At 34.5% G+C, this 23,967-nt stretch overlaps 1 protein-coding gene across 1 annotated transcript in view; it reads right to left on the minus strand.

Annotated features, from left to right (window-relative positions):
* Positions 1-16,577, minus strand: part of LOC134275332 (uncharacterized) — a 92,192-nt gene extending 75,615 nt beyond the window's left edge. The window contains exons 1-4 of the mRNA XM_062757609.1: positions 16,339-16,577; positions 13,474-13,518; positions 13,287-13,386; positions 3,495-3,657 (exon numbers count right to left, since the gene is read on the minus strand). Of these exons, the coding sequence (XP_062613593.1) occupies positions 3,495-3,657; positions 13,287-13,386; positions 13,474-13,518 (308 nt within the window). The 5' untranslated portion in view covers positions 16,339-16,577. The remainder of the gene's footprint in view (positions 1-3,494; positions 3,658-13,286; positions 13,387-13,473; positions 13,519-16,338) is intronic.
* Between the last annotated feature and the right edge of the window lie 7,390 nt (positions 16,578-23,967).

The following is a 23,967-nucleotide window of genomic DNA, read 5'->3' on the forward strand; positions in this document are numbered from 1 at the left end:
GACGAAACATCCTTCCAAGAAGAACTAAGTCAACTGGCGCAGGACGATACATCCTTCCAAGAAGAACTAAATCAACTGGCGCAGGACGATACATCCTTCCAAGAAGAACTAAGTCAACTGGCGCAGGACGAAACATCCTTCCAAGAAGAACTAAGTCAACTGGCGCAGGACGAAACATCCTTCCAAGAAGAACTAAGTCAACTGGCACAGGACGAAACATCCTTCCAAGAAGAACTAAGTCAACTGGCGCAGGACGAAACATCCTTCCAAGAAGAACTAAGTCAACTGGCACAGGACGAAACATCCTTCCAAGAAGAACTAAGTCAACTGGCGCAGGACGAAACATCCTTCCAAGAAGAACTAAGTCAACTGGCACAGGACGAAACATCCTTCCAAGAAGAACTAAGTCAACTGGCGCAGGACGATACATCCTTCCAAGAAGAACTAAGTCAACTGGCACAGGACGAAACAGGTCAGATCCAGCATCCGAAGCAAGTCTGGTAGTGTACATCCCTAGATGCATCATCCATGCAAGTTTGGTTCGGGTAGGTCTTGTAGTTACTTGGGAATGAAAATGTAGGTCAGATCCAGCATACGAAGCAAGTCTGGTAGTGTCCATCCCTAGATGCATCATCCATGCATGTTTGGTTCAGGTATGTCTTATAGTTACTTGGGAGTAAAAAAGAAGGTCAGAACCAGCATACGAAGCAAGTCTGGTAGTGTACATCCCTAGATGCATCATCCATGCAAGTTTGGTTCGGGTAGGTCTTATAGTTACTTGGGAATAACCAGAAGTCTCTGTCGAGACTAAAGCTCTACTGGTTTTCAACATATAGCAAAGGAAGAGAAAGTCCATAAGCAGCTGGGATTTGAAACTTTACAACAGCAATAAATAGAATAATGATCGTCGATAAAGTCTCTTTAAGTTCTTAGTGTTGTCTACTTGTGTGCCAAGATATATTGAAATCAGACCAAGGAGGAGTAGCATTTTGAAACAATTTTACAGATATTTCTATTTTTAGTAACCACAGCAACACTGTTCATCGAAATCTTTTTTTGAAAAATTATTTTACACTTATCAATCCGGAAGACAAGCCCCTATGTCTGCCATAGAAATGCTTTAAAATGTTTACAATGCGGTAATTCGCGCCTTTTTCTCATGGTTTATCATACTCTGGTTTGTAAAAATAAATTGAGTTAAATTCCAGACGTCATATATCGATAACTTGTATTTTGACTGAAAATATAGAGTTTTTATTTTCTTTTTCGGCAAAAAACAGCTGTCAGCTGGGTTCTGTATGAATATGGTAGTGCTTACCTTTGCATCGAAAAGTGTCCGATGCATGGTCAATTTTTGTCCAATGTACGGTGAAATTAGCATACTAGTAAAAATCAGCTCTAATAAGAATTAAACAAACATTGAAGTGAAATTTCTTTTTAATTTTTGTAAAATTACCAATCCTTGACAAAATTCACCAAAGTACGACTCGTTCCGTTGAAGTCGAATTTAAAAGAACGATAACTCTAAAAATCGCAAAATCATAAATTTCGGGTTATTCCCCTTTGATGATGTAAAATATGACGTAACTTCAAGGCCATTTGCGGGGTATTTTTATCACAATATGATAAACACAATCGGTATCATTAAAAAATTTAAATCTTCATCTTTTTGACAGAAACAAATAAATACACAGAACTCTTAAGTTGAAAGAGAGTTTATTGCCTAAAGTTGTCCGAAGCAAGGTATGTGTCCAATGCATGGTGAACTCACCCTAATCAATATAGAGCCCCGCCCTAACACCAGAACCCCTGACCCTGGGGCCATGAATTTCACAATTTTGGTAGAGGCACTCTTGCTCATCATAATTATTTACTGAATTAGTGTTTTTTATACCTAGGAGCAGAGAAGAAGATTTTCAAAGATTTAATGCATTTTCATTATATAATCAATATAGAGCCCCGCCCTAACACCAGAACCCCTGACCCTGGGGCCATAAAATTCACAATTTATTAAGAGACACTCTTGCTCATCATAACTATGTGCTTAATTAGTTCATTTAATACTCAGGAACAGAGAAGAAGATTTTCAAAGAAATAATGCATTTTCACTATATTATTAATAGAACCCCACCCTAACACCAGAACCCCTGACCCTGGGGTTATAAAATTCAAAAATTTGGTAGAGCCACTCTTGCTCATCATAACTATGAACTTAATTTGTTTATTTAATACCCAGGAGCAGAGAAGAAGATTTTTAAAGACTTACTGCATTTTAACTATATAATCAATAGAGCCCCGCCCTAACACCAGAACCCCTGACCCTGGGGCCATGAATTTCACAATTTTGGTAGAGGACTCAATGCTGATTACAATCATACCAACAGTTTGACTGCTTGATGTCAGGGAGTAAAGAAGAAGATTTTTAAAGATTGCACTATTTTTAGTGGTTTTTGCCCCACCCCACAGGCCCCAGGGGGGCGGGGACCAGGAAATTCACAATTTTTGTTCCCCTTCACCCATAGATGCTATATGCCAAATTTGGTTGAAATTGGTTCAGTGGTTTCAGAGAAGAAGCTGAAAATGTTTAAATGTTAACGCACGACGCACGACGGACGACGACGGACGAAAACGGATAGCAATAGGTCACCTGAGTTTACTCAGGTGACCTAAAAACCTGTAAAATGCAGAAAAATGAACAAAAAGAGTTGAAAATTCCAGGTGCAAAATTCATATGGTGAATAATAATTGTACAAATTTTCAGATTAATCCTTGCAATAGTTTCTGAGAAACGGTCCAAACAAAACTCCAAAATAAAAATGAAAAAACACCTGTAAAATTCAAAATAATAATCCAATCAAGATGAAAAATATCAGGTGCACAACTTCATATGGTGAATAATATGTGTACAAATTTTCAGACAAATCCTTCCAATAGTTTCTGAGTAATGGTCCGGACAAAGTCTCGTCTACAGACAGACGGACAGACGGACAGACGGACATGGTGATTCCAATATACCCCCCCTAAACTTCGTTTGCGGGGGGTATAACAAACAGTTGCATAATCAATCACCCCGTAATCGCACGTGTCACACGCATTGAGGTGTAACTAATACTGTCAGTCGTCTGATTTGAATAAAATTCAGGAGACCATTAAACCATGTTGTGTACACAAGCGGTATTAAATATTAATCACGGTCTCAAGACAAAACAAAAAAAAATGAAAAGTGGAAAATAAGAAAGAAAAGAAAAGCTGTCATATTTTGTTTGCACCTATCAGAGTTTCGATGTCACCCAAATTTTCTCGCGAACAAAGACAGGGAGTCTGCAGACGCACCACTTATCATACATGCATGTATAGAATACCTGAAGGTATATTTTAAATATTTTGCAATTGTATTTTTTGCGGATTTGTCCTATCCGCAAAATTCCGCAAAAATTGGACAACCGCAGAAAATACCCGTTATACGGTATGTCACAAATATAAAGATTACATACCAGTACTTCTTACTGTCCCAAGCAAAGAAGTAAATGTAGCTTCCTTTCTTTAATGGGTAGGATTTCTCTCGCTCCAGTCCGTCGCTCCTGATTAAAAGTTTTCCGGAATATTCCACGATAAATTCACCTTTGCGATACTCCTTTTCTGCATACAACCCTTTTCCTAAACATAGATAATCAAAGTTTATGAAGATCACCTCATCGAATGTTATCAGTGTAAGTAATGCAAATCTCACAACATATTTTCTTCATACAGTAAAACTTCTCTAACCGGCCAGCTGCAGGACTGAATTGAATGGTCAGACAAGAGGGGGCAGTAGTAGCTGCAATAATGTAGCCCTCTTCGATTTTCTTTTTTTTTTGGGGGGGGGGGGGGGGGGGGGGAGGGCTTCAACTCCTTAGGATCTCTATAATAGCGCAGATGCGGCAGTGGATCACTCCCGCACGGATTTCAGCTCAAATTATCAGTAAACGGCTATTTTATTATCATCTCTTACCTGGAATCCAAAAATGTAATTATGCAAAACATAGATCAATACAAAAATATTCACAACGATCCATATATCTGTTATTTTTCGTGTGTGTCAACAGGTTAACTTGAATTTATCCGCCATGTTTACTGACCTTGATGGATTGTATTTTGGGACAGCCAATGAGAATTTAGGTTCTATAGGAGCGGATCTACTAGGAATTCCCTTATTTTAAGCATACGTATCGCTACTTGCACAAAAATAACGCTTGAAATTGTTTTATTTATCGATGTTTTTGTGATATATTATAGCACAATCGTTTATAAACATCCACATTTGCTTCATTTAGTTGTTCCAAATTTCAAGCGAAAGTCTTACTACATCACGCGTTAACTGTCATGGCTGCTGAAAATATTGCAGCTGGGAAAGACACTGATTTATTTTACATGATGGTTTTCAAGTTCATTAACAGGCTATGTTGTTGACAGTGAATAAAAATTCCGTCTTAAAAAAAGTAGGTTTATGTAAAAATAATTTATTTTGCCTTCAATTGCCCGTATCAAAAATATATATTTGCACCATTACGGAGATGCGATGGAATTGTAGCCCTCTCCAGAAAATATCAGATAAAAAAATCAGAGAGGGCTATATTATTGCAGCTAGGGTGGTAGGTTTCCCAAGAATCTTTGTATACTGAACAAGAGGCCCATGGGCCACATCGCTCACCTGAGTATCAAGGGTAGGACTATTATAAAATGGCTTTTTATTGTAAAGTTTAACTCCAAACGTAGTCCCATGACCAATCATGGATTTGCTATTTTTTAGAAAATGATTGAGAAGAAGATTTTTGAAGAATTTTCCTATATATTTCTATGTAAAACTTTAATCGGCCATTTTGGCCCCTCCCTACCCCCAGGGATCATGATTTAAAAAAAACTTCAATCTACACTACCTGAGCATGCTTCCATAAAAAAAAATGATGAATAATGGCTTAGTCATTCTTGAGAAGAAGATTTTTAAAGAATTTTCCTATATATCTTTATGTAAAACTTTGGTTGGCCATTTTGGCCCCGCCCTACCCACGGGGGTCATGATTTGAACAAACTTGAATCTACACTACCTGAGCATGTTTCCGTATAAATATGATGAATTATGGCTTTGTCATTCTTGAGAAGAAGATTTTTAAAGAATTTTCCTATATATTTCTATGTAAAACTTTGGTCGGCCATTTTGGCCCCGCCCTACCCCCGGGGGTCATGATTTGAACAAACTTGAATCTACACTACCTGAGCATGCTTCAATATAAATATGATGAATTATGGCTTAGTCATTCTTGAGAAGAAGATTTTTAAAGAATTTTCCTATATATTTCTATGTAAAACTTTGGTCGGCCATTTTGGCCCCGCCCTACCCCCGGGGGTCATGATTTGAACAAAATTGAATCTACACTACCTGAGCATGCTTCAATATAAATATGATGAATTATGGCTTTGTCATTCTTGAGAAGAAGATTTTTAAAGAATTTTCCTATATATTTCTACGTAAAACTTTGGTCGGCCATTTTGGCCCCACCCTACCCCTGAGGGTCATGATTTGAACAAACTTGAATCTACACTACCTGAGCATGCTTCAATATAAATATGATGAATTATGGCTTAGTCATTCTTGAGAAAAAGATTTTTAAAGAATTTTCCTATATATTACTATGTAAAACTTTGGTCGGCCATTTTGGCTCGGCCCTACCCCGGGGGGTCATGATTTGAACAAACTTGAATCTACACTACCTGAGGATGTTTCCCCATAAGTTTCATCTTTCCTGGCGCAGTGGTTCTTGAGAAGAAGATTTTTAAAATATACCACTAAATTTTCATTAATTCCCAATTATCTCCCCTTGAATAAGGGCGTGGCCCTTCATTTGAACAAACTTGAATCCCCTTCACCCAAGGATACTTTGTGGCAAGTTTGGTTGAAATTGGCCCAGCGGTTCTTGAGAAGAAGTCAAAAATGTGAAAAGTTTACAGACAGACAGACAGACAGACGGACAGACGGACGCCGGACAAAATGTGATCAGAAAAGCTCATTTGAGCCTTCGGCTCAGGTGAGCTAAAAAGTGCACAACTGTATGACAGATGCCAGGAAAAATATAATTGGTGTCTTTTAAACTATTTGTCTAAATGATATTAATTATCGGTAGAGAGTTGTAATGTAAGGTCTAAAAAAAACAATTTATTGTAAGTGATGCTAAATTCGACATACATGTTGATTTTTTATAAATTAGAACAGAAAAAATATGGAAAGTAACTTTAATAACCATATGCGAAGAAATAGAGCAAACCCTTTACCTTTAACTGAACTCAATACAGAATACTGCATGTGTATCTGTTTAACGCTTACGTCATTAAAAAAATTGTTTGTACTTCAGTTAAAAGTAAATAATCAAAACATTTCTGTGCAAAACTTCTGTTATTTTAATTATGAAATGTGTATTTTGGTAAACATTTTCTTTTTTTATGTACCCCTGGTAAACAAAGTTTCGGGGGTATACAGTTTTTGTCATGTCCTTCTGTCTGTCTAGCTATCTGTCTGTCTGTCTCTCTGTCTTTCAGTTTGTCTGTTTGTCTTTACTTTAACCTAGCCCATAACTTTTGATTTAGTGGAGCTATGACCCTCATATTTCACATGTGAATTTCTTGTGACAAAACCTTTTTGGGGTACCACCAAATTTGACCTTTCGACCTTGACCTTGGAGTTTGACCAACTTTTACACAAAAATTTTGAACTTGTACTTTGGCCATATCTTTTGAACAGTATATACCAGGACATTAATACTTGACATATGTATTGTTTGTGTAAAAGAACTTTCATTTGATATCAACAACCTTGACCTTTTGACCTTGACCTTGGGGGTTTTTGTACTTACGAAAAAACTTTAACCTTGGCTATAACTTTTGAACAGAAATTGCCAGGGCTTACATACTTCACATATGTATTCCTTGTGGAAAGACGCTTTATAGGATACCAAAAACCTTGACCCTTTGACCTTGACCTTGGAGTTTTACCTACTTTAAAAATATACAACCTTGACCATAATTTTGGAAAGGTTAGGAGTAGGGCTTTCATACTTCATATATGCATTTCTTGTAACAAGACCTTTCATTCTATACCAAGAATCTTGACCCTTTGACCTTGACCTTTGAGTTTGACCCCCTTTTACACAAGAATTCCAAACTTTTACTTTGACCCTAATTTTTAAATGGTAGATACTAGGAATTCAACATTTAAAATATCAATTCTTATTGGTAAGACCTTTCATTTGAAACCATCAATTTTGACCTTGACTTTGGAGATTTTTGTACTTACAAAAGAACTTTAACCTTGGTCATTACTTTTGAATGTTAATGGCTAGGGCTTGTGTAATCCATATGACAAGACCTTTCATTGGATATCAAGAACCTTTGACCTTGAAATTTTACCTTCTTTTTACAAACTTTAACATTGATCATAACTTTTTCATAGTGAGGGCCAGTGCTTTCATACTTCCCATATGTCATCTGTAAGACAAGGTCTTTCTTTAGAAACCAACAACCTTAACCCTTTGACCTTGACCCCAGAGTTTGTCCTACCTTTAAAAATGTTAACCATGCTAATAACCCTTGAACAGATGGTGCTAGTGTTTTATATTTCACATTTGTATTTCTTGTGAAAAGGCCTTACTTTAGCTGCATTTGAGAAAGCTTAGCCTTCGCTACGTTGACATACGGGGGCATCAGTGTTTCAGAAACACATCTTGTTTTTCTGAGCATTTTTTATCAGTTTCCAATTTTAAGGACTCTTATGTGTTTTTAAAACGATGATGCAATATGTCGTTCACTATTTTGTTGATTCGTAATGTGATTTAAATTTAGGCAATTAGTTGCTTGATATTTTATTTATCAAAGTTTAATTGATGTTAATCATATGTACACAGCTTAGACCGGCCATTTACGTAGTCTGGTACAATGACTACCCCTTCGACAGCTAAACAAGAGAAAACCTTATGAGGCCATATTCAGTTTTTCACACCTCTTACTTCTCGTGGGTAGGCTATTTTTCACACCTCCAGCCCGTCATTTATCCCTCTGGCCAATGACAATAAGATTTCATGCAATCAAAAAGTGGCCGGTATGATGAGGGGAAATTTCCTATGTTTCTCAACTTTTGTTCTTGGAAAATTGGCCGGTGTCCGGTTTCAGGGGTGGCTGGTTTTACAAGAGTTTATGTGTAAAGAAATGTTAAGAATTTTGCCGGGACTTAAAAATTTGGCATGCATTTTCAATATGTTCTGTTTAACCCCTTACATGACATATACTATTAGTTACACAGTCAGTTAGTGTCCTAATACAGATTCATACAGGGTTTGAAATGGAAATCTGTATTGGGCGAGGCGAAGCCAAGAGAACCAAGTGGGACAGACTGAAAGACAGACGGGGACAGACAGACAGACGGATGGATCGATGACAGACAGGCAGACAAATGGACAGACAGACGCAGAGGTCCCCTCCTGTTTAATGGGTAAGGAACTAATGAAGATGTAATAATGCCTACTCATATACTTGCAAAGCCTATTGTTTTTTATTCATATATACAGACTTGTGGAAATCCGTTGGTCCTGTCAGCAAGGCCGGTAAAAATTTGTCTGGACCGAGAGCATTTCAGAAAACGCCAGTCCAGATGACTGTTTGAAAAAAATGAGCGTAATTGCAAATTTAATAACACAGCATGTTGACGCTATCTAAGTAAATTTGTTATAGCGAAGTCATAAAACTTGTCATTTATGTCTATGTTCATGACGCTCTTATCCCAAGAAAGGAAACTTGTTAGATTGAAGGCTATTGAAAATAATAAAGGACATTTTTGTGCTGTTATTCATATGATTTTACCAGCATCAAAATAACGTACAAGTATCTGGTCTGACAAAAGTTTGACTGGTCCGACAAAACATTCGACCGTGTCAGACGAAATGTCTGACAGCAATTAAAAAATTTCGACAAGTCTGTATATATAAGAGGTGTAACAATACAGCAATACATCGATACGTATTATCTCAAGGTCTCAGGATACGCATATCATATCGCCATGTATGTATCGTGATACAGTACAAGTTAATGTTCATTGTCTTATTTTAAAATTCTTTATCAAAACTGTGAATATTAATATTACAAAATGATTGAAAACAAGGTTACATTGAAAAGTCATAATGCTTAGACTATATGCTCTGCAGCTTTATTTGGTCAAAATAACAAACGCGACATCAATTCATGTCAGTTGATGTGTCCCACCTGATTTCTGGTTTAGTCCCCCTCTTAATGGTTGATATTGACCCTAAAATCTGACATAAACAACATTTCAAAAAGAATCAGCCGCCATGAGGGTTTTCATGTGACGTCACGATATATTCAAATTGTGTGCATTGACTTTGGTAAGTTTTACTTCATTTTAAAAACATTTTTTGGTATATTATTGCTTCAAAAATATAAAAAAAAAAAAAAAAAAAAAAAAAAACACAAATAAATTAATGATTTAAGACTTTTTTCAATTATTTAAATTTTTAGTTGCATAGGAGAATTCAAACTCAGTTCAACATAGAACTGTGACGTCACGGGAAAACCCTTGTGGCGGCTGATTCTTTTGTTGTTAAAATATTGTTTATGTCAGATTTTAGGGTCAATAATGTCGATTAAGAAGGGGAATGCACCAGAAATCAGGTGGGATACATCAACTGATATGAATTGAGTTGCACACGTTTGTTATTTTGACCAAATAAAGCGGCAGAGCAAAAATCTCCAAAATCGCGTTGCATTCCTGTCGCTTAGCTCGCTACGCTCGTGAAGCTCATAGGTTAGTTTACATTGCTTTATTGATAAAACTGCCGACTCCCGTGATTCTATCTATACTTTTATGTCTGAGATTTTCGCGAATAAGAGACTGAAAATGACTAAATCAGATTGTATCTAACAATGGGGGATTTAATCTATCAAGAGTTATCGATTGTGATAAATTTTGCATAATTTTAGAACTTTATTTTAGTCTAAAATTATAGATACCGTTCCGTTCCGTTTTCCGTTCAGCGTTTTAGAAACACACAACATACCATGATACAGAAGGCCATGTTCTTAGCGTCCACTGCGTGGCAGCCTAACTAAAGGTAAGCTCCACATGCCCACTTCACGTATTTTAAGCACATTGTTCCGTTTTTCAGTTTTCGCTTAATGGCACGAAACAGAGCACTTTAATAAACAGATCCCAAAATAATGAAAATTCATCACTTTTTCGCATTCGGCGCCATTGTGGCCCAGTAAAAATAGCATTTCGATCCCGATGTAAATTCCTAAAGCAAATGCATGTATTGCATAAAAAAAAAAATAAATAAATAAAGTATAACATACTGATTTTTCGTACATTTTTTATACACTGTAATTAGACGTAAAAAAAAGTTTTATTTTAGAAATCTTATAACAATGTTATGTGACTGATTTTTTCACAATTCGGCAATCGATATAGGTAGCAGTGGCGGATCCAGAGGGTTCGGGGGAATTACGGGGGGTTGCACCTCCCCCCCCCCCCCCCCCCCCCCCCCCCCCCCCCCCCCCGTTTGGATTTGCAAATTAAAAAAAAAAAAGAAAAAGAAGAAAGTTCCAACTATTTGTTCGTTTTTTACAATAGAAAATGTTCAGTGAAAGACGAATGTTGCCTTATCATGTATAAAGAATTCGGTTGTGAATACAAAATGAAACCCCACCTCTTTACAAAATAGGATTTTCGGGTTCGGAAAAATATTTGCTTTTCGTTTCAAAAAATTTTCAGGTAATCGGGTTATCCATACAAGTACTCTTTCCCAGGTTGATCAACTTCTTACGTTTAAAACCATTATACTCCGACTGGTATTCTATTGAATTTTTTTTACGTGTACATGTATGTGTAAAACGTACGTTATATGATAACTCTTTTCCCCTTCAACCCCCTTTGAAAAATCCTTGAACTGGGTTACCCCTCCCCTTTAAAAAATTTCTAGAATCCACGCCTGGGTTGATTGAAGTTGTAATATTTAAAGTGTTTTTTATTGACGTTTTTCGAATTTCTTTCAGAGGGGGTCATAAAAATGTTATAAAAAGAAAAAGAGATGAAATATAAAATTTTGAAAAGTAAACATAAAAATCTGAGAAAAGCACTGATATAATTATTTATATTTTTTGTTATGTTTTTGCAAAAATCTTAAATATATAAAGATCTGTCATATTTTGTAGTGCTCCATAAAATTGGAAAATTTCACAACTCTTGACATTTTGTAACGATGTCCATTATGGAAATTAGACGGTATAATTCTGCGTTTCTTATACACCATATACAATATATCAACACCACTATTTTGTGCCTGATTTTTACCCTTAAAATACACGAAAACCAAGGAGTCCCCCCCCCCCCTCTCAAAGTATGATACGACTAGTATTAATGTCATACTTTGATACGTTAGTTTTGTGTCTGGTTTTACTCTAAAAACACATGTAATCCCTGGACCCACTTGTACTGTCTGAACGAAGTTATCCACGCCCTAGCTCGCTATCAGAAATCCTGTATCCACCCATGATACAAAAATTGCATTTGGAACGCACTGTATAAATAGCATTATCGAATTAAAAAATTCGGCTTCATTTTATCAAAAAAAAAACATGTACAGTCACCTTCCATATGCTATATATGTTTTTTATCTCTTATCGTTATCATGTATAACTATACTCAGAATAAAGATTTTTTTTTTTAATGCAGTTTGGTTGCAAGTATAGATTATGTAATTTTTGTCAGGGGATCGAAAATGACAATATTAAATTGTTATTGAAGTGATCCTTTTATTGTGAGTGTTTAAAACTGCATTATTTTTAAGTTTGTAAATTATTATGTACAACCGTCATTGTAAATGAAATTGATTAAGTGAAAGCACGGTCACTTATATAAAGATAAATATATTTTGTAAATTTATTATTTATCTTTATAAATGTATAGAATACATATTATTTAATACGTAAATTTTCGTGGAGAAAAAAATTAACAACAACTGATTTACAGCTACTGTAGTATAAACTAAACTTATTCATATTTGGGTCTTTACATGTTTTGTGTATATAATTATTACATGTACATGCATATTTTTCAGTCTAAGCTTCGATCAGATGAATGTTTGTTCACGTACACATAAATATATTTCTTGGCTGATCCACTGACATTACACAGAGACGCGACTATTCTTGGATGTGATAATGATTTTCAATTTTATCCCCGTAGATAGGCCCCCAGTCGTCGCTGAAGTTGACAGGTTAGATTTAAGAGTGTAAAACGTGTGCTTGGTGAATTCTACTTTTCGTTAGCGAAGGATCGGGTTTCAAAATGATTCGCTAAATTTTTCAGCTTAAACCAAAGTGTTCTGTCTTTTTTTCATTTCCAAAGGCGGATCAAGCGCTGGCGCCATTTTTTTTTACCTTTTGTCTTTGTTAAATCACCCAGGTACTATAAAAAGTTCAAAGTTTTCTTTTTAAAACAAAATGAAGAAAAATGAAAAACTCATAAGAGATTTTCGGAACGATGCTTTAAAAGAAAGAAAAATAATACTCCTTAATTATAAATGTCATCTGCATGATAAAATAAAGCTTGTTTTGAGTTTTTGAAGTATTATTTGATTATCATTTTACATCAATTTATGTACATGCTCTGTCTTTAGTGCGTACATTGTATAGTTTACAAATTAGTCAATTAGTTGCAGGTCAGCCGCAGCTGCATGGCTCTTTTAAATTTCTATATATGCCTTTCATGACAGGGCATCAAATCCAAGAGCCTGCTTATTTTAGTCTATTCTCTATTGACAAGTTGATGGTTCGTTTTAATACCCCCCTCGAGGAGTCAACTTCTCAATAGAGAATAAGTTTAGTGGTGTGCATATTTATTTAAAAATGCTAGCATACTTGTATTTGTTCGTCTTATTTTGTCAGAATTCGATGTTCAGCTGTCAAAAGCTTGCATGTATATGGCAATATGACTTCTGAAAATCGAACTTGCAATAGAGGAATAGGAAATATCTTATATAGTCGTAATAAAATTTCAAATACCATTGGTTAAATTTAACTAACTCTCTCTCTCTCTCTCTCTCTCTCTCTCTCTCTCTCTCTCTCTCTCTCTCTCTCTCTCTCTCTCTGTGTGTGTGTGTGTGTGTGTGTGAGGGATAGGGTGTTAGGGAAGGTATGTGTGTATAAGGGAGGATGTTTGTAAGGGTGGGTGAGGGTGTGCGTGTCCTCACCTATAAACGGATCCACTTCTTTTACAGAGCAACCTGGCTTATCTTCTCCTAGGATGATGTACCTCAGGGCCTCCTCCTTAGCGACATCAAAGGGTATTGCCTGGAGTAAAACGTTTCACGTTAATTCCTCATTTTTGAAGCAAAACCAAAGTCATTTGATATACTAGTATATTCCAAAGGTACGCACACATTCCTTCGCCCGACTGCTTCTGAGTTCTCTGGTTCCTGCCATCTAAAAAAAAGTTAGCATTTATGAATTACAAGCAACATCACTACTGGTTGAGAGGTTACAATACCATTAAGCAATATATTGTAGTTGGAAATTACTCATAACATATATATGGCACGCCAAATTCACAAAAATGAGCTAAACATAGTTTCACAGTCGATAAACTAGGTTTATCGGTTGTAAACTATAGTTTACAGTCTGTAAACTATAGTTAACAACGTTAATCTATATTTTACATCCGTAAACCATAGTTAACGCGATAATCTATGTTTCACAACCGTAAACTATACTTAACACTGAAAACAATCATTTGCGATTGCAAAACATAGATAATCTGATAAATACAGTTTTACGATTTGTAAACTATAGTTTACTACTCTTAACTATAGTTAACTGTTAACTGATAAATATAGTTTCGATTTGTGAAACTATGGTTAACAACTCTTAACTATAGTTAACTGTTAACTGATAAATATAGTTCCGATTTGTGAAACTATGATTAACAACTCTTAACTATAGTTTACGATTGTGAATTATAGTTTACAAATGTGAATCTATGTTTATCAACAAAATCTCTTGTTAACGCTTTATTACAGACAGATAAACATAGATTATCATTCGTAAACTATAGTTAACAACCGTTAAATATAGTTTTACAGATGAAAACTATACTTAACGAATCGTTAACTATAGTTTACGGTTTGTAAACTATAGTTTACAGTCGATAAACCTAGTTTATCAATTGTGAAACTAGGTTTATCTCTTTTTTGTGAATTTGGCGTGCCATACATATACATATTTACAATAATTATGGACGAGCAAAGTTAACAGGGCGACCGACAGTATAAGAAATTATATGGTGATACATAATAAACCATTTTCTTAAGAATGCTAGTATTGCAGAATTTTATAATTGGATGTACATAGTATTTCTTTAATAGAAAATCTTTTCGAATATTACATAATATAAACACGAGAACATTACTGTAAAACCAATTTGATTCTTATCCATTTACATAAAAAGCACACTGTTTCGTCTCTTTCCACATATTCAATTTATGCAGACGATGGTTATTTGTTCTATACTTTGAAAAGATATTTCTATATTCCGTGGTAAAGTTGTGAAGCATACTCGCATTTTTCACATTCCAACTTTTTTTCCCAAACTGTTTTATGAATTCTAAGTCATAGTGCAATACCTTCCCGGAATTATATACATAGATTACTGATCCCACTTTTGGTATATCTATTTTTTTAAGGTATAAACAAATATATAGGTCTACTGCTCTTCCCCCCCCCCCCCCCCCCAAGAAAATTAAACGATGGTTGTTAGAAAAGTTGGCGGTCAAGTTCTTTTGTGGGCGCGCTATTGCAATGAAACCGGTAAAAACTCTCCAGATAAAAACTTCACCTATTTTCCAACAAATATACAAAGATTTGGTGTTTCCCGATGACCCTTTAAAAATAAACAGCTATACTTTGATAAAACATGCTCCACGGAGCATGCTACATTTAGCACGTTTACTTTACATCCACATTTAAATAAAATTATATATATAACAGAGTTGAAGCGCATTAAGAATTTTGATATTCATGAAACGTCACTTGGCGAAATTTTGAATTATATTGGAGGGTATTTGACTGTTTTATAGTTATTCATAGGTAATCAATATGTAAAAACGAAGCCAAGTAGAGGTATTGTGAGGAATTAGTTCACTACCCCCCCCCCCGCCTCCCAGATGTATAAAATGGCAGTGTCAATGTTTTGCTATGGTAAAACCAAAATAAGTGTCAGATCAAGATTAGGAGTTGCACAATATGTGATGAAGATTCTGTGAAAGTTTCATTAAATTCCATTTGGTGGTATATGAGAGGAAATGCGGATAAGAGATTGGTACCTCAAAGCGTAACAGACGGACGGAAGTACAGACGGACGGATATAACAATATACCCTCCAGCTTTTCAAGCGGGGGTATAAAATATGAAAGCCATTGAATGTCATGGGGCACAGAACTATTTTTACTTGCACAAACAGGAAAAATAGACTAAAATATGGTCTTAGATGCTGCTTTTCATAGGTTCCAAAAACCTATCATTTCTTAAGACTTTGGTTGTCTTTTTCTACTTCAAAATTAAAAAAAAAAATTACAAAAAATAATTACAAAAATATGAATTTTAAACAAAAATAAAGACAAATACTAGTAAATACAACTTTTTTTCTTCTCTGTTCCTCATAACTAATTGCTGAAATTGGAAATAAAAGATAGTATTGATATGCACGGAAAAGATTACTGTATATATACACGTAACAGTAACTTACACTGTAATATTTCAGAAAAATGCCAATCCATGATTTCTAAATTTTTTGTTTATAAACCTCAATTTACTATTTTCTTTAAAGAAAAATTATTCATCATAAAAAAATGTTTTGTAAAAGATTTTGCTACTCAATATTGGTTAGAATGCTTAATTGATTTTAAGAACTCTTTAGTTTGTGGAATGAACGGCTAGCTGTAATTTTTCTTTTCAAAGTAAAACATTACATCGGCGTCTTATCTGAACGTGTATGTCATGAGTCATGCTAAGAGGACGTGTACATGCAAATGGACAGTGGAACAAAACGCTTTCTAGAACTTTATTGTTTAGTCAGTATTTGGACATTAACAGTATATTTGCGATTAAACATCCATTCTTAATAAAACACTGCAGAATTAAAACCATGATCGAGTTAATATATCTAGATCAATTAAACTAGAGAGACGGGTAAGAGAGTGAGAAAGAAAAAAAGAGTTATAGACAGAATGATAGAAATAGAGAGATTACCTTCTTGATCCGTCCCCGGAATGAATAAGCACTGTAAAATCCAAATTTAGAAGAAGAAAAACACAATATATATTTATATCGGTATATAAAGCGCAAATTTACATCAAACAGCAAAGCTAAAAAAGAAAACACAATTTAAAAAGAAATTAAACAAAATATGAACTTATTAAATTCGAAATAAAACAGAAAAATATTAATATTCCAAATCTCAAGATCAACTCTCTAGTGAGCGTGGTTTGTTGCTGACTTCGCAAAGCGAAAAGAGGACGCACGCGCTTTTTTTTTCAAGGCGTTGGAAAATCCCGTGAAAAGGTCACGAAAAAAATGTGATGCAGTCGGCTCAGAAACTCTTGTTTAAAACTCTTTAGATAAAATGATTATAAAACATATGATAATATCTGCTTAATTAAAACGTACAATAATATACTTTTTTAATTAAGGTCTCGTCAAAGGGCATCATGTCCAAAATTTTATTTTTACAATAGCCACACAAGTATGTAAGGTATAAAGTTAAAACTTTTACAGTTTATAAATTATTTATTGTTTAACAGATAGAAAGTATCAGTTGATAAAAATAATACTTGGAATAATATTAATTGAGAAAAAATCTTCTTAAAAATGCCTATAATTTCAAAAAAAAAAATACACCTAATTAATTCTATGCTTTTAGTGAAAACCATAATTGCAGAAACAAAATATGTTTATCAATGAAGGGCAAGTAGGACTTGGATAGCCTCTGGAAAGTTGTTTTCCTTGTTTATTTTGTCCAAATGTTAAGACTTGAAAGTGAAAGTACACTGCAAATGGCGGATTTTATAGGGGTCTTGTCTTTATACATGTCATGCTTTCAATAACAGGCTTTCAGAGACCATTCATGCCCAACTTGCCCTTCAATGATAAACATAAATTATATCTACAATGTTGGTTTTCACAAAAAGGACAGAATAAAGCAGGTGCATTTTTTTTAAAATATGCACATTTTCTGATACAATTTTTCTCACAAAATATCTTTGTAAAAATATTTGTTATCATGTAATACTTTCTTTCTATTAATCAGTGATATATTTACAAAATGTAAAAGTTTTGACTTCATACCACACATAATTTTGGAGCAATTGTAAAATTAATTCTTAAGACATGTTGACCTTCGACGAAACCTTAAGCAAAGATGAAAAAGTCGTCGATGTCGGCTACAGATATAATCTATGGTGTAAAAGTTATAATGAAAAGGCCGATTTCCCCCCCAAAAAGCTTCTAGCTGTTTTAATATGCAACATTTTGGACTGTACAGAAAAGCATTTCAATCAACATGAATTAACTTTTGTCAATTATGACTACAATATTTACAGACTGACCAAACATTCATGTATAAATTAAAGGACAACCTTTGAAACGGAGACCATGTTTCCTTGTTTGTATTTTTTCCACTAATTTTTTGTTCAAGAAGTACCTATGTTCCTAACAGGTGTTTATCTCCTGTTTATGAAGTGACATATTTCTCTCAGTTTTCAAAAACCTCCTCGCTGCACTAGAAGTCATATTTCCCCGGCGTGAATGACACCCCTACCCCGATTTTGCTTTTCAAATTATTTGGTCTTTGGTAAAATAAATTCATTTGTTTGAAACCCAACCTCTCCACAATCCCGTCCTCTCTCACCTTCCATTTGCTTTGCCACGGAGCCAGTCAAATATCCAAGATTCAGATTATAGCATATAGCATTATTACCTAATCAAGTGAATTTTGTTGTTTTATTAGAGATTTAATATTTTCATCTATTCTGGATATGCTTTCAGTTTTTCTTAACTTTTCAAACCGATCTATTGACCGGTTAATAGAATGCGCGTTCTATTGACCGGTCAATAGAATGTGCGTTCCATTGACCGGTGACGTATTTTGTCAAAAACGATCCGGGCTTCGAATTAAGTTGTTTGTAACACTGCATAGACATGGTAAACAATTATCTTATTCGATCTTTCTGCATTGGTTTTAAAATTTGTGTGATTTCAATGGTCGGATATTTTATTTCATGAGAGTTACTTTTAATTAATACACAGTGGGATGTGGAGACTGGTCCTTCGGGTGAGACCTGTCAACTTAGGTCTTTGTAGCAGTAGGTGCTCTTCTGACAGGAAAAAGGCCCCTCTCCACCGGGATGTGGTGGCGACTCCATAAGAGTGAACAATTTTCGAGAGAAATGTAAACAATATCTATACAATCAATCTTTAATTAAAATTACAAATGTATCATATCTAGGTATAAGAGCAATAGAACACACTGAGCTGTTCCCTGCACCGAGGGAAAAAAATTCTGGTCTATTGACTGCTCAGGCATTAAATAATCGTGTACGATTGATTGCATCCTTCAAAAGTAAAACAACATCGAATCTTAATACCCTGTTCACACTGAGAACAAATTACTTTAATTCAAATTGATTTACTGTAGATTAGTTTAATTCGTCTTAGCTGTATTGTGAAAGCAATTTAATTTGCATTATTTTCATTCGCTTTCTTTATGTACACCGTTCCGGATTTCTTTTAATAATTATGGAGAAAATACTATTGATATAAAGTTTATACTCTTTTGGAATTATCTTGTATGTAAACATTTCTAATAGATTATATAAAAGAGATGCTAGTACAAGCATGGTAAAAAATCATCCTTTCTAACAGATTATTTGAAACAAAAATGAAGTTTATATTGGTGAAATGTCTTTGTCCCCTATTTGCAATTTATAGGGGCATATACACAGTTTCAATCGTATTTTAATTATTTACAAATCTTAAAAAAGGGTATTCCATGAGCGGATCCAGAATTTTTTTCCAGGGGGGGGGGGTTCTACCCCAGCCCCCCCCCCCTCCCACCAAAAAAAAAACAAACCCAGAAATTTCTTGACAAGCAAATTAGGCGTTTATGCAAATTATCGCACAAGCCAATCTATTGATCACTTCATGAATTCGAAAAATAAGACAGTTATTTCTTAAATATACAACACAATGTCATATTCCGACGTAAAATTTCTATTTCATTTTATTTTTCAGTGATACACTATGTCGTCCGACAGACTGTCTATTCGTCTGCCGGTGCATGTCAGGTTAGACAGGTTTCACTGCACATATATACTATACACCCATCTACTGGTGTTGAGGACAATAGCAAGTTTATCGTCCTCCAAGACAGCATTTGTTTAATTTCCTCGAGGCACATCCTCGCTGTCCTGAGTTTCGTCAAAATCTGTACTTCACAATCCGCGGATAAGATCAGAAGAAGAATATTCCCGGTTAATAGTTTGATGATCATTTCACCATTTGCAAATTGCACAAAAAACTTTTTAATGGTAGGGGCTGTTAAGAAAAAAACATGCCCATTCGTCTTATTTGTGAACAGAAAAATTCACAGAGGTAAAATAAAAGCTACTAGCATATAATTGTATATTTTTTTCGGAAACCTAATTAAACTTTGGCACAATTTTCGCCAGGAGCCCTATTCTGCTACTACTGTTGAAACCTTTTTACATGTATTATAAACTTATCAATGAGTAGCCTGCTTCGCCTTAAAAATTGGATCGCTTTCAAAGAAAACTCTTCTATGTTGTAAAAGTTAAGCGACATAAACACTTGTTTATGCAGGTGTCAGTGGAATATTACTATAAATTGAGGAAAATCGACGAAGGAAAAGTTGGGATCATCTTTTTTGTCATCGAATTCAGTTTTTAGTCTATATTCAATAAAATATCGTTGAGATTGAATACTGTTCGTTATTTCCATATCCATCCAAATATGAAACAGATGTGTCTTTTCTTTAAAGTTCACTGGGATATATCGAGTCTACATATTAATGAAAATAACTGTTATTGTGAACATCGTCGATGCATTAAAATGTCGATAACAATATGTTCATGTTTTCCTCATTTCATGTAAAAGTTTTTGGAAAAAAATCTGCGTCATTGGAGTATAAACAGTTTAGCTAAATGTATCGCTTATAGCATGAATGTTATCTAAATGCAGTATGTATAATATATATAAAATCATAATAAAAATTTTCTATTTTCGGTAAATAATTTGCTGTCTCGGGACGATAAACTTCAATACTAAGACTTTCTCATCCTAAACCAAATTCACTTATTGAGTGAAAAGCCAGTCTTTAAAATATGACGCCCTGCTTAATACACTGTACTTTGGATTTGTTTTAGTTCCATTTAAAGAACCACTGTCTAGTTTGGAGAGTATGCCAGGGCATCAATAATAGTGGGAAACATGGGATAATTTGCATATCGGGCGAAGCCCGTTTTGCTAAAATTATTCCATGTTTCCCACTATTGTTGATGTCCCTGGCATACTCTCCTAACTAGAAAGTGATTCCTTATAATTCCATTTCAATGTGAAAAAAATGTACATTAAGACTTTAAAAATGTAGACTAATAAATATAAAATACACGAGGACTTCCATGCCAATTTCAATAGTCCTCGCACACTGAGGTCAAACCAAAAGGCAGTCGCACGAGATTTACATAATATTTGGCCTCCTTAGCGTCAGATACAGAGACGGGTGCGCACGAGATTTGCATGCCTCCTTAGCTACTGACATATCGACCTGCCTAATTTGCATTCCGGCAGAGTTATCAAGAAATAGACTCATCCAACTTTCAAAAAGTTATCAATGAGAAAAAAATTAGACATGGAAATATTTGATAATCAATAAGGCCAAAGATCCTTGACCTGCCTAGCAATAACACGGAGAATGTAATGTATATTATAAATTGTTATGATATTTCTTTACGGAATGTTGTTGTCTGGGTTTATGCTTTATCTCTTTTGAAAATCTTTCATATTTACTGTAAGAATTTATGTGAAATCTGTCGGTATAGAGGTTTGTCTATCTTTAATCTTTTTATGTGAACATGATTTGACAAGTGGACCACTCTCTTCTGTCCTTGTCATCAATCCGGATCATCGCCTGGCTAGATAGTTTTTGAGTATCTTTAAAGAGTCTTGATCACAAGGAAATGAATTTTGAGCAGATTTCCTCTCCAGCATGACCAACATTGTTATTGTACTAGATGACAACATAATAACACACAATAAATTCTATATAAATACTGTAATTTTTTATTTACATCATCTGGATCGACATCATTGATTCGAAAGCAGAGGTCATATCGAAATAAATGATTTCATGTTGTTATGTGTACTCCATACATAATTAGAATTGTTAACACACCTTATAGTTTTTGCAGTGATATAAAAAAAAATTTGGTTGTCATGTTACCCATGCATTTTATAACATAAAACAATACAAAATGCAAACACGGACCTCCATAGCTGCAGATCTGTAGCTATCCGGAAAAATATATATTGATAGACCGGATAGCTACAGTGCCACCCATTGAAAAAACTGTATATTTATTGCGCACAAAAAAGTGCGTTCGGTTCTTGATTATTTCTTCCTAATTCTTACCTCAATTGCAAGATAGGGAAGATTTTAAAAAGTTCTGATCCGGTCTATTAATATATATTTTTCCGGATAGCTACAGATCTGCAGCTAGGACTTCCAAAACATCAGGGGAGGGATCGGGAATTTTTCTAAGTGGGAGGCATATACCCGGTACCTATTAAAAACCCATCTCAAAATTTTATCAATTAAAGGACTACAAAATATAAACCAATTTAGGCCCCCTAAAAATCAACATTTCAGAACGATATTCAGATATGTTTAATTGATTTTTTTTTGGTAGAAGAAATAATAATAGAAATATTCCTAATTTATTTTTCACGTTTATATGCACTCACTGGCTGTAAATGACATGAGAAGTAATGCTATTTTTGCTATCTAACAAAAACTCCCAAAATATGCCTTTTTCTTGATGAGCGCAGTGTAGAACATATATAATTTTTCTGTCATTAATTATATTTCTGGAAGAAAAACTGCTCGGAAAAAGCAATTTTATACAAAATATGCTAAAATGGCGGGAAAACGTAAACTTTATGTCACATTTTTAAAATAACAGCATTTTGATCAAATTGAAAATGAGCAATAAAGATCACATGTATAGCTGTACATCAAATTAAAGCTACATATAAAGTAAAAAATAAAAATATTCATTTTAAGGTTCCATTTGAGACACTTATCACTTATTGCTCTTTGTCAAGTAAACATAAAAATCTTGTCCGAACAAGAAAAAAAATTTATGGGGTGGGTTTGTAGAAATGACTCTCGTGTCGTCGTATACCTAGTGCTGTATGACAGGTTGCAAAATATCTCTATTTATTCAATTTTCATCTTATGACAATGACAATGACAATGATTTATTCTCATAAATGTACAAACATACATTGTAGAGAGGAGATAGGAAAAAGTCTGTACAGTTCTATCTATCTATATATGATTTAATTATGACTGAGTGATACGCACGGGTGAAATTAAACAAGCATGTTTTAATAAATAATTACTTCGCTCGTCTACTATATGGCAAAATTAATCGTTAGCTTTAAAAATTAATTTAACAACTTATGAGCTGTAAAACAAGTTCATTTATTCATTCTAAACCATTTAAAATACATGGTACTTGAGGAAAATGAAAAATATATACAACAAATATACATTCAGGTCAGAGGTATAAGTATATGATATGCATAATAAGACAATGAAATTGGAGAAAAAGAAAATGAAGAGAATAAATGAAAAAAAATGGAAAAAGGGAGGACAAACACTAATAATGCTATGTGAGGAAAGCAATTATGGAGGACAGACTAAATCATATATTTTTAATATAAACATACATAGCATCTTGTTTTGTCATCAGTTGAGAAAATTTAAGAACATTTGGTCTACAGTAAAGTAATATTCATTAATATTCTTTTTTCCTGATTTTTGACAGTGCAGTACATTCAAGTCATATTGAAGCCTATGGTTGGGCGACTTAATTTTACTGGTCTTGTGGGCTGAAAGAACAGGATCAGCCGACACAGTATCGGGCTACACGGAGCAGTCACATTATTTCTAAGAGACATCGATTACTTAGACAAAATAACACAAAAAATCGTTTTTCTTTCGAAATCAGCAATATTTTTTATAGATCTATATTCAGATGGGTGACGTGAGTAATGTTTGCAAGGCAAAGTGGTAGAGTCTTATAAAATTGTGACTCAATGTTGAAAATGTGTGTAAAATTTGTATGGACTTGCATAAAAACGACAATGGTGAATATCTAAGCAGCAAAGAAGACTTAAAATTTCTTTAAATCTTACGGATTAGATATTTACATAATATCTCCGTTACAAAAATTTATATCAATCCATGCATCAAAATTTTGTTTGTGTTATTCATTCTTAATAGGTTAAATATTCACAACAAGTTGCCCAATCGTCGCCCGATCATCGAGCTATGAGCTACAGTTTGATTTTAACCGTCGGCCGAAATTTTCAACCCCCTTATTGTCCAACGACGGACGACCTACTTAATAAACTGACAACCGATGGTCGGACGATGATCGAAGGTTGGTCGACAGCTGATAACTGCACTTGAAGAAATCGGCCACCGACGCATGAAAAATTATAACTTGGACCGATGGACACAAAATTGGTCGGCCGACAAAAAAAGAAGTCAAAATCGACCAAGACAACGGCCGATGA

Source organism: Saccostrea cucullata, unplaced genomic scaffold, assembly GCF_032062105.1.
Source record: "Saccostrea cucullata isolate Sc308-1 unplaced genomic scaffold, CSIRO_AGI_Scuc_v1 ctg660, whole genome shotgun sequence".
Classification (NCBI taxonomy): Eukaryota; Metazoa; Mollusca; class Bivalvia; order Ostreida; family Ostreidae; genus Saccostrea; species Saccostrea cuccullata.